The following is a 12,661-nucleotide window of genomic DNA, read 5'->3' on the forward strand; positions in this document are numbered from 1 at the left end:
CATTTTTACGCAGTTTTTTACTAATTTGTACACAAACGGTTTTAAGTCATGACATGAAAATTTTGAACAGAATTCTACCAGGCGGCTGTTTTTGGGAGAACCCCCCCCCTTTTTTATTTTTTTCCTTTTTGTTTTTTCTCATACATTTTTCTGTGGCTATTCTCTTTTTAATTTGCCCTCCCAAATTTCAACTGAATGGGCACAATGTTGGAAGTACTACTTTAACTTGCTTTGTTGGTCCAGTTATATTAAATGTGTGTAACAATACTGGATATGCTTCAACTGGGCAATCCCATCATTTCTCAAGCAACTGATGGAGCCTGTTGAGAGTCAAGTGAATGAACACTGGATTGTACATAGTTTGATTTTTTTGCACTTTTTAATTTGCACGTTTGGAGAGGTGGCAGTGGTTTTTAATCACTTTTGTACATCAGCAGGGGGACACGCCTATGTTCGAACAGCTGCTTGTTTCCTGTTGAATGTAAGAACTTCCACTTAGCTGATGATAAATTTAATCTATCCAGTGCTTGAGTAGACCCCAGTAAAATGATTCCACGCTTTCTTATCCCATTTTTGCCTTCCTGTTCCAGTTGGACATAAATGCATAATAAGCTGTGTGCCAAAGACAAAGTGTCTTTTCTTTATCCATTAGGTTTGTCATGCTGAGCTTGTTGTCCCTTAGCCCAGCTGCTTTTTAGAGTTTTTGAAAGTCTACCTCATTGTGGTCTGCCAAGTTTGCTGCTACTTACAGTTGTGGAGTATGTTCAGATTGGGCACAATAAAGGTGTTTAAGCATTACTGGCCATGTCTGGACTCTTGATTTATATAACTGTTGTTCAGAAATCCTGGTCTCGTTAACATTCACAGGTCATCAGTGAATCAATTTTATGGTGAGGAATTTATAGAAATTTGAAAGCTTGTAATTTTTGCCTGACAGGTGAAAGTAAACTCATTTACCCATCTGCTTGAAGGGGAAACTCCACTCATTTATTTTATTTTTTACATGTCAAAGTCTGTTTACTAGTCACTAGTACAATGTTTATTTTCTGTGCCAGTTTACTAGTAATTTGGCTGTATACAAGTCTCTGGAGGAGCTTTATCAAGTCAAATAACATGACTTCCCTTGAGTAATCTTTGTTAAAAGTTGGATAAAGGGGGGGAAAGGTAAAGAGATCCCAGCCTGACTCGATTATGGGTGAAGCTCCAAAGTCACTGGATCCTACACTTTCGTAGCTCCATAGGTTCTTGGATTGGTGGTGGTAGATAAATGAACAGCTAAATATTCTCTGCTTTAATTGTCGTCTCAAAATTCAACCTGAGATTATACAAGCGGTGTTGCTGCACAATTTGTCTACAACTCAATGATTAGTAAACACACTGACATCTGTGGAGGTGGAGCCCCTTTCAATGCTCAACTCTTATATTCCACAAATCATCTTAACCTTCAGATACTTTCAAATTTCATCGTGACTTTCACACAACAGATGTTTGTCTTGTTTCTGCAGATGCTGTTTGAATTCATCCTTTTAAGGTGTTCAATACGACAGTTTAGTCTTTCATAGCAGCCACATTGTTGAAGCAATTTCAATGTGAATATTCCTAAAACATTCAGCTTCCAACTAACCTCACTGACGCCTGCCTGAGGCTCGTGTTTCATCAGAACATGAGGCGATACAGCCTTCATCATACAGGGAGGTGGTGCTACAATCCCCTGACATCGCACTAATGAAACATCAGTTTATGTGAGTGTCCACTGATCAATGTTGAGCAGTTGCATAAAGATCAAATAACTGCATCATCAACATTAACAATAAGATACTTGCGGTTCTACGACACCCAGAAACTCCTCGGGGTCCATGGTAGTTCAATATGAGCAGAGGTTTTTATTTTTTATTTTTCTGGTCACTATTTCTAATTGAAACTAATAAGCTTCAAAGTGTTGAATTAAAACTCCGACATGTTTTTGTGGAGCGTGCCACTGTAATAATTAAATCATTTTAACAACCTTATCGCTTTAATCACTTGATTATGTTTTCATTTATTTAAGTAAAAGAAAAACATTAGATTTGCCAATTATCTATTTCCTTATGCTAATTTTTAATTGATTTTTATAATGAAAGCAAAACTGATTCTAAAAAGGCTTAAATTTAGTTTGTAATTCAGTTTACTGATGTGTCCCCGTCCCTGTCATATTACATCTCACAATTTTGTTTCTTGTTTAAAAAAATTGATGTCTAACCCAGAGCAACAACGGGGTCAAGCAGAGCGTACAGAAAGTAAACAAAGAGACAGAAGGAAATGGAATTATTGAATGGGAAGATTAATTATTTCCTCTTTATTAATGCATCATTTATGTTAATTGGATTGCTTTATATAAGCCTTTCAATCAAATTGATCAATTTAGCACTGCGCCATAATTTGCTGCCAAATCACATTAGCTGCTCAGTGTTAAAGATAAAATTCAGCTTCTCACTGTAGTCATACGAAGTTGCTGCATCTAAAGGCGGGAGTGATTTGTGAATTTAAGATTACATAAATTAAGATTTGGCTTTCCTAAATTTATTCCAGCAAGACAGTAAATCACTACCAGCTCTCCAATAAGTGAAAAGATAATTTCCATCAGTTTGACACTACATTTTTTAAAAGCCAGATAGTCTACACACAGCAAAGCAAAGTATATGTTCCATTTTAGCAGTTCATATATCATTTAGGAAATATATTTCATCACTTCCTGGGTAAACAAAAGAGGCACCATTCTTATTAATAATTATGTCTCTTTATTAAGAGGATTATTACACATGATTCTACAGTCCTCGTGGTGTTTTGAAGTTCATTCCAATAGTTGGCTGAGTGACTTGAAGGTTGGAAAGGCCACCGAAATCCTGGAAGAGGAAGAAAAAGTTTTCATGATTTAGGTAAACAGGAACATTAGTCATCACAGGGATATTTGTTTGTGTCTGGGGGAGTCTGAAATGTTGCTTTGCTAAATCCTGTTATTCTTAAGGAAAAGCTTGTGACAGTTCATCTACATGCTGTCTGCATGGCCAGATTGTTGACCTTGATAATACATGTATGCAGTCATGTGTAAAATTATAGTTATATATATAAACATTCAGGGTTCACTGGTGCATAGTGGCTCAGTGAAACCTGAAGTTACACCTGGCATTTCCTGTGCAATGCTCCTGTTATGTTTTCATGATTTTATCAAAAATGATTAAGTCTCACACTTGTTCATTTTCATTATCGTGTGTTTATTGTGCTCAATAAATAAATTGGCTTGACAAGTCAGAATGTCAATACAGTCTATACAGATTATTCCAAATTAACTTTAATTGCTATCTGGACAAAGTGAGAACCTTTGGGTCCATCTGCCACAAAGAAACACTTACCAGCATCTTGAGCATTTCCTTTGTATCTGGATCCACCTCGATGAGCTCCTGGTCAAGCGCAGAAATCTAGAAGATGAAATAAAAAAAAAACAGCTGTCTGAATTGTGTCTAATGTTCAACCTTTGAAATTAAAGTTTGATAGCTGGCAAGATAAAAAGGTGTTCAGTCTCTCTGTTGTTGCAAAATGATTTATCAAACTTGGGGACTCTAATGCAGCAGCAGCTGCTGACTGCATCCTTTCAAAGAACCACTGTCCAATCAGTGTCAGAAAAAGCACCACATTTTGCTGATGACAGAGTGTGAACGGACCTCTGGGACGTAGTTGTCCCTCCTCTCTCTCTCCTCCTCCTGCAGCTTGATGGAGATTCCTCTGACTGGACCGCGCTGGATACGTTTCATCAGGTGTGTCACATACCTGAGAGGCAAACAGGGACATGTTTACAACGAGTGTAAGGAACAGGTCGACGACAAGACTACATATATAGTGTAGAGTCCCTGATTGATAATTTAGGGACATTTAATGTATTACAATTTTGATTTTCTGCAGCAAGTAAAAATATCAAATATAAGCTGGTTACAGATTACTAATTGCAAAATTAATTTTCTTCTCATTTTCATAAAATTATTAATTACTTTATTAGCTATTTTAAGACATTACTTTTGGTAACTTGTTAACATTTCATTTCTAAATGAATAATAAAAAAATGCCATTTAGCACTATTGAAAACACTTGCAGCTGGAATTGGAGGTCAACCTAAACCTAATCGTCAGTGGTTATTGTGCACCTGCTCTGAAAACTCTGGGAAAACTTTCAGTTAGTTACCACAAACTGTATGTTATGACTGATGACCTACCCAGCTTATTCTACTTTTTCCAACATCAACATGAAGCACAGACAATCAATCAACGCAGCAACAACAATCAGTTTGTGGTGAGCCACAGTCTGAGTGTACAAAAAACCCGCCGTACATCAACTTAAGTGCTCTGAGCTCAACGTCTGCTGAGTGTGCACACGACTGACCTCCAGCTGTTCAGAAAAAGTACAATGTTGTACTGAAGTCTGGTCCACACAAAAAGGTGGGAGCTACGAGAACAATAGAAACACACAAATGACTGCAGCAAAACAAGAGACCAGCACCTCTGTTTCTTCAGCACAAGCACCAATTAAATGCAATTCCTCAACAAAAAGCCTCCATTCCAAGAATAACTCCATTAAAGTGGGGTAAAACTTTTAATTTGGATAAACAAGCTGCAGGGAAACTACAGCAGTCATGTCTCTGAGGGAATACACTGCCTGCTGACTCACTGTGCAATTTCTCTGCACTCACTTCCTCTGCCTACAAAACATATCAACAGTGAATTGGGAGTCTTCATTTAGACATCAACCCTGAAGGCTCAAGGCTGCTGAAGAGAGGAACATCGTCTAATTGTGACAGCTGACGTACGAGGACGAATATCTGGAAAATGTGAGAGGGATACATCGACAGGACGGCAACATTCAGACAGTGTTTCCATTCACACTGATGACAAACTGAGGTCATTACCAGAGTGAGCAGTTTACTGCTCATCTTTTGATTTTATTCAGTAACATTAACATCAAACTTCTTACAGCTTTTAAACAATAAGCATCAGTAACTAGGATGTTGTCTTTACAACTCAAACTACACGGTGCAGCACAGATACCAACGGCAGAAGGCTTGCCTTATCTAAATTACAAAATAAAAGCCAATGTGCACAGAGATAAAAGACATCTGTATCAGCCATTACCCTTTGTAGTCATCTGTCAAACTCCACATCTGATGTAGATCTGACCAAACGGTTCTAGAAGATACTCAAGAGCTCTTAATCTCCTTTTTTGTGAAGGAGATACGAGGGACCGAATATTGACGAGTGTAATTAACGTGTCAGAAGTCCATAAACAATATACAACAGGTACAACAAATACGACCAAAACCAGTAACATACTTCAGCCATGATTTCCACAAAGACAATTTAACTGAATGTTAAAAAATAGAAGTTCAAGTAACACAGCTCTCCACTACTGTGACAATCAGATTTAATATTTATTATTTTAAGTCCACATCAACCAGGTTATGAGTATAACTACATAAACTTTGTCAGATATTCCATCATGCAATACTCTGTTGACCCCAGACAGTCTGTTGTATGCTGCTGCTGAAGGACACTTTCATGCCACCATCAAATGTGAGGTGAATCAGGCCAAATCATAAACACCTGATAAAACTGCACACAGGAGTGCATATTTCTGCAGCATGCACACTCAAAATAGCAGCAAATTCCACCTTACCCTGCAATTTTGTTGCGCAGAGGCTTGCTGGGGATGATGGCGATCTCCTCGCACACCCTCTTGTTGGTGTGGAAGTCGCTGCCCAGACGGGTGTAGTATTTCTCGATGATGACCCTGGCGGCCTTCTTGACTGTCTTGGTCCTGACTCGCCCCTGAAAAGAAACCACACAGAGACACCGTCAGGTTTCATACAGATGAGAAATATAGCAATAAATCATACCACAGATTAAAAAGGAGGAAGTAGAGAGTGGAGGAAATCACATTAGAGTGAACGTTGGTGGTCAAACTGGAAGGATATTCAGCTGGGATAGTATTTTAGAAATCAGTCAGTGATACCTCTAACTATTTGTTTTGCTGTGTCAAAAGGAAAAACGACTCAGTGTGGAATTTGCGGCACATTTCCACTTGTACTTACTAAACTATATGAATTTCCTGAGTCCCTTCTGAACGCATGAAATCACTGCATTCCCACTGCAGAGTGCAGTTAGTCCTCATACTCAGGATCCCTGCAAGTTTTCCACAACTCACATGTTAAGAGTTTAAGGCTCACTGGAATGCAAATTAAGAGCAATTAAATCACTGAGTATTAAAAAATTAAAGCACACTTAGTGGACCTTGAACTATTGAAAGGAAGTTTGGTTTTAACAGGAGAAATCCAGTTACAAACTCCTGAATTAATTGTGTAAGATTTGTCCTGGACTCTCGTATAACAGTTATACGTTAGTCCTCTAACGACGGTTAAACTAGCCGTTGTGACTGCTTTACTCGGCAAATAACAACAAAGTTAAGTGAGACTTTAAAAGCAGAGAATTATATAAACTTCATATACATAATTGTGTATCGGTGACATTCTGGCTGTGTTTTTAACCGTTTCGTGGCCACTTAGCTAGAAACACGGCAACATTTAGCATGTTTACACATATTTTAACTCCACTGAAGAGCATCGAAATCCAGCGTTTAAAAATATTTGAGCCGTTTGTGTGCGGATTGATGCTTGTAACCGCTTGGTGGGCAGACAGAACTTAAGGATGGAAAAGGATTAATAGGGCTGGTGAGAGTGAAGTGTTCTCCGTGTACCCACCATGTTGACTCGGACCGGTGGAAGAGAGGCACCGGATGTTCATACAGGAAGTTTATAGCTTACAACCGCCGCTGTCACAGCGCCCCGCGGTCAACACTGACCACTAGCGGCGGGAGGTGGTAAGTGCAGTGAAGAAAAGATTAAATACACATTTTACTGGTGGATAAGATTTTTAAAAATCCTTTATTTAGATAAAATAAGTAATGCTAGAATGGAAAAATAATCCCTTACGAGCAAAAACCCTGCTTTTTACAATTTTACTTAAGTAAAAAACTTGCAATACAATGTATTCAAGTATCACATGCACTGTGTATTAATTGTACTATATCATGATTTTTTTTTAATAATAAAAAAACACCTTGGCCGGCCTTTTTCTTGCTGTTTAGATTGTGAGCTTCTATATAATGACTTAACAAATATGGCTGTATGATATGTGTATTTTTAAAAGCATCAATTTAATGTGATTTATTCATGTGTATTAATGAACAAGCAAGTTTTCTCAAGAATATATAATATTGAATTTAAGCAGAAAATAAACTATTAAGTACAACTGTCAAATACAATAAGTGTTGCTGGAAATATACAATATTTCCTCAGACTTTTTGTGGACCCCAGAAAGCAGAAGCTTATGGTGGTCCTATATACAATACACAAAATTAAATATTAGTTACCACCCTCCTCTGGAAATGTTTGATCACAATGTATAAAGTATCTCCAGACAATCCTCCATGTTGTTTATTTTTGACAATCTAATAGATTTTTAAAACTTCCGCAATTCCATGTGACTAAGATCATTTGAGCCTCAAGATGCTTTTGGGAAGCGAAATCGAAGAAAAGCTTATTAATTTTGATCCTAATATTTATTTTTGCTAACTAAGTCAGCAGTTCTCAACCTGACCCAAAGAGGTCACAAAGTGTCAATCTTAGGAGTGATGAGTTTATTAAAAAAACAAAATAAATTTGCTAAAAAAATTTTTTTACTTTTCTCTAATGTTTTGCTTTTTTTTTTTTAAAACCGTGTTTTAAGGACTGATAGTTCAACCTCTTTAGACCTCTAAGAACTCATTGACATGCTGTATGTAACCTGTGACAAGGGGATATTGCCTTAATTCAAAGGCATGCACAATCTTACCATAGACTGACAAATCTAAATCGTAAAACATAGTTTGGAGAGCAAACTGCTTTGTTTTTGTCAAGATTGCCTCTAACACCAAGTTCTTCAGAAGATGTCTCCTTTACAGTTTAACTTGAAAGATTTATTGTAGTATTTGCTGTATATGTTCATGTTAACTGTCATGTTGGTACGTTATGCTGTTAAATTCCTAATAAAAGGGAAGAGAGAAAAATCAGAGAATAACAAAAAAAAGTCCCCTCCTCTCCCAAATCTATATTCTGCTCCCGCACGATGAGAATCTGTTTCTTTGTTAAATTTGAAAACAGACAAGATTAAGAAGTTCAAAGCAGTCAGACTGAACTTCTGACACAGGCCCTGAGCTGAAAAAGAAGAGACACTCTCATCCACAAAAACACAACAGCTACTGCAGCCGTTTCTGAATCTGAACGTAAATTAGCTGGATTCACCATCTGTGTACATTTGCCATTTCACTAAAGTCGGAATACAGTATCTGAAGCAATTAGTACAAAATCATCTGACAAAAGACATTCCCACAAGGTGGAGAGATCTTTTATTTTACATAAAAAAGGGTGCAAACTGGAGTTTCCCTTTAGGTGTGGAGGGAATAAAAAGTGATTTTATAAGGTTCATGTGTGAAACATTGTATTATATGAATCCAAGGAGGGAAAAAAAACAACAGGCATCTCAGATAAAAAGGACCTTTACCTTTCTGCAAATTAAAAATATGAAACCATAAAAAGAAGAAATGTGGGTCCTTCATTCTTGAAGCCCTTGACTAACTCATTCAAATACATTTTTGAAGTGACATTCATATTTCAACACAATAATATTTATTTACAGTTTTAAGATTTCTCTTAATCATAGCTCTGGAAAAAAAAAACAATGCTGAGGGGAGGATAAACTCTTGGAGCTGTACAATTTGATTTTCCACAGTCTGAGAGGGAAAAAAAAAATATCAAAGAATACATATTTTATATGGAATCCCAACAGAAAGAACAAAGAGTATAATTGTGAACTCTGTACAATTTACAATTTTCAAATAATCATCACAATATTGCAGTAAATGTCACCCTAAACCTCTCCCTCAAAGAAAAATATACAGTAAATCCAAGACAATTCTACAGTACAGCAACAAGGAAAAAGTGCCAGAGAACCCAAAAAAGACCTAAGCCATTCATTCACACTTTAACTGTCCTTTGCTTTGATTTACACAGCTTTGACACACAGGAATGTGAGTTACACACAACCAAAGCCATAAACACAAACCTGACTGAAGTGAAGTTTATCAGAAATAATGGGAACTGAAATGGAATGTGCTGTGAGAAGACATGAGAAAGTTATTTATTTTACATGAGGACTGGAAGCCATAACGTCTCACTGACCCAACAGTGTATGAGCCGTACAGGTGAGGAAATCCACTGGAGAGAGACCGCTCGCTGTCGTCTCCAGATAAGCCATGCAGATACAAACCATACAGAGTACTCTTATATCGCTCTGTATGAGGCCCAGAGAGTAAAAAGTAAATACATCAGAGTAATATATCTATATCTACCATTTCAGCCGCGAGCTAAAGATCCAGGCGACCCGCAGTTTAAGGAAGAAGCAGATGTTGCGAAGATGACCAGCCACAAATTCAACTTGAAAATAATAAACTTGGTCGATAAAATGGCATTGGTTTCATTTGAATTACTAGAAAGAAAGAAACCAACAGAAACGACTCATAAAACACTTTTTCTTTCCGACACACTTTAACATCTCCAACAACACTTCCTGGTACTGAATTGAGCGGCTGCAATTTCTCCATATGACAGTGGACACGTCAAGGACACAAGGTGGAATGTGATGGTGAAAAAACATTCAACTTCATATTTTCCTGGCACAGGTAAAAGGCATGGGCTAGTAGTAGTCTCAGGAATGGCACTCGGGGAATTCGGAGGGGGAACATTGAAGGCTATATAGTCTGGATATCCATCTCAAACACAGAAATACTTTCAACTTTTCTCAGGGAGCTGGAATGAAACAGTCCGGGTGCCGCTGATGCTTTGTGGGGAGAATCAGAGGCAGTAGATGTCACAGGTTTGGAGTCAGATCAAAATACATTACGGTGAGAGAAAAAAAAAAAAAAAAAAAAAAGTGAATTTAACCTCCAAACCAACATCGAACTGCACTTCTTCTGGGTAAAAACAATGACCCAATCCTCACCCGGTCATTTACACCAGCAGCCACAGGACTACACAGGTGAGCCAACGTCACCTGTCCAACACACTCAAGAGGCACTAAGACATCGCAAACAAATGAATACCTGTCATTCAAATAGCCTGTTTTCCCACCATCCCCCTTCAAATCCTATGTGTGGAATTACTATGATAATGACCAAGGAAATAATAAAAACAAACAGAAAAAGGTCCCGTAGATTTTCATATTCAAGTACTTTCAATAACACAATAACTTAGACCCCGGAGTAACTGACATGTCAGGGGTAAGAATGAACCAAAAGCTATACAGTGTAAATACACGCAACAAGCAGGTTTACATACTGAGTCATTGAGATAGTTTGCAACATCTACAACATTGGATTTCTAAAGATGATGGCACAAGTCCACAAAACGCCAAATCTAACCCTCCACTGAGAGTTGAGTCATCTAGGACTTGCATGTGTGTGTGTGTGTGTGTGCATGCGTGTGAGTGTGTGCAGAGAGGAAGGAAAGGGGGAAGAGGGGGGGGGGGGGGGGTCATGGCACAAAAAAAAGGAGTGGGCGGGGATAAAAATCAATTTAAAGTGTATTCCCTGCACCCTATAGGGAAGGCCTAGCACACGAGGCAGCTACAATTAAAGTAATAAGCACGTGTAAAGTACAGTATTAAGAAGGCAGGGTCTGTCAGGGAAAGCCGGGGTCAACAAATGTAGTGCAGTCATGGTCTCAAGCTTTTTTTTGTTACCCTCTCTTTCCCCGTAAAACCATGGCTATTTGGAATGGAGAAAAACAAAACAAAATTGCATTAAAAAAATTCACATTAGCAAGATATAAAATAAAAAAATAAAACACCTATGTACGGCAATTCACTCTCTGTTTGGAGGATAGGCAAGGTGACATATCGAGGATATTGTTTCAAGGCAGTCCTCCATGACACTAAATTAAAATAAAAATGGTATGGACATGTTCACTTATCCGCCCTCACTCACGCTGAAGGTTTTCTCTCTCGGCGTCGAGGAGAGGGACCGGTGGGTTCAGCAGAGTCGTCCAAACATAAAACATCGCTTTGCAGCAAGGGGGAGGCGGGGGGGGTCTTCAGACTGGACACACAGGGGCAGGGACATCTCAACACCATTACAGATTATTACACCAAACCTTCCATTTGGCATTTCTCTCTCGGGAATACATCTTCAGTGTTACAAGGGAAATCATTAACTGCTCTGATACTAGCTGGGAACAGTCCGCAACTTTGGGCTTTATTATACAGGTGACCCCCAAAGAAATTGCGCTGCAAATCTCACAACCATCATGCTGCCAACTTGTTTATCCAACTGGTGGTGTGATGTGGTGGTCGACTGGTCGGTTGGGGTTAAGGCATTGGACAGTAGCGTCGAGATTGAGGCTGTGATTCAATCTCCAAAGCACATCACGCCAGTTTCTCTTGTCACTCCAAAGCAACATCCCCCAGTGTCTACTGGTGTAGAGTCCATTATTAACCATCATTATTAATCACATTTATTAAGATCAAGAACATTTAAGACCCTCCCACCCGCTAATCCACTTAGTTTTGGTCTGACTTTTCTTTTCTAAACATTGGTCTAAACTCCTTAACTGCAATTTCCTTCCCATGCGCATGACAGATTATATAAATGCTCCAAAGTCATTTACTTTTCTGTCCATACATTCAGTGTGTATGTTTTAGAATTAGTAAGAAAACTGGTGGCAACCAAGAGATAAATAGCATAAATAGCATTTTTTCTTTTTTCAGCCCCATCTAGAAGTGTCAGGTTGCCGCTCATCATCTCAAAGCCAAGAGGAGCAAAACATGAGAGTCAAAAGAGACTGTAGTGTGTTTTGACAGCGGCGTGGTTAAAGGGAGTGCTTTAACCAAGCAGCGTGAGCAGAAATCATCCCCAGAGAACACAGTGCAGGAGGCGTCTCTGGTCTACTGTTCTCTCAGGCCCGGAGTCCCAGTGCCAAGGTTGACCTCTTTGGAGGAAAAAAGTGCAGGGGCCAGATGGCAGACTGATGCTCTTTGTGCCTGTACGCGAAGACAGGCAGTTACACTCTTGGCTCCTCGTGTGTTCAGGTTTACATTCAGTCCAACGTCAGGAAAAACCAAAAGAGCTTTTGTCTCAAAATGAGTGAGCAAACTAACAATGGGCAAACCACTTTGAACTGGGACTTGACGGAGGGGAAATGAAAAAAAATATGATTTTGTGAGGCAAACAAAGAAATCATAGTACGCAACAGGTTGAAGGTGGCAAGATTCCACAAGAAGATCTGTCTCTTCCTTTGCAATACCACAGAAGAGACACAGGAGCAAAAAATATGCCAAAAACCAGGAGGGAAAAATACAAATGTTGGGTGTCTCGGGGAGGAAAACAAAATCAAGATTATCCTCTGCAAAATTCCAACAAAAAGGTTCCCTGTTTGGACGACTGGCCTGCAAAAGATTCCCACACATCTTGGAGGCGGAAAAAAAAATATGAAAAAATGAAAAAGGACTCCCATCAAAAGACACAAGCGTCTTGTACATCTCAACAAACCATT

General features: G+C 38.7%; 1 protein-coding gene across 1 annotated transcript; it reads right to left on the bottom strand.

Moving 5' to 3' along the window:
- Positions 1-2,754: 2,754 nt before the first annotated feature.
- LOC139281962 (small ribosomal subunit protein eS17-like) lies at positions 2,755-6,800 on the bottom strand. Its single transcript, XM_070901804.1, has 5 exons — positions 6,779-6,800; positions 5,698-5,849; positions 3,699-3,804; positions 3,390-3,455; positions 2,755-2,882 (listed from the first exon to the last, which is right to left on the bottom strand). Exons 1-5 carry the CDS (start codon positions 6,779-6,781, stop codon positions 2,805-2,807), a joined length of 405 nt encoding a protein of 134 aa, XP_070757905.1. The 5' UTR covers positions 6,782-6,800; the 3' UTR covers positions 2,755-2,804.
- Positions 6,801-12,661: the final 5,861 nt, after the last annotated feature.

This window comes from Enoplosus armatus, chromosome 1 (genome assembly GCF_043641665.1).
Source record: "Enoplosus armatus isolate fEnoArm2 chromosome 1, fEnoArm2.hap1, whole genome shotgun sequence".
Lineage (NCBI taxonomy): Eukaryota > Metazoa > Chordata > Actinopteri > Centrarchiformes > Enoplosidae > Enoplosus > Enoplosus armatus.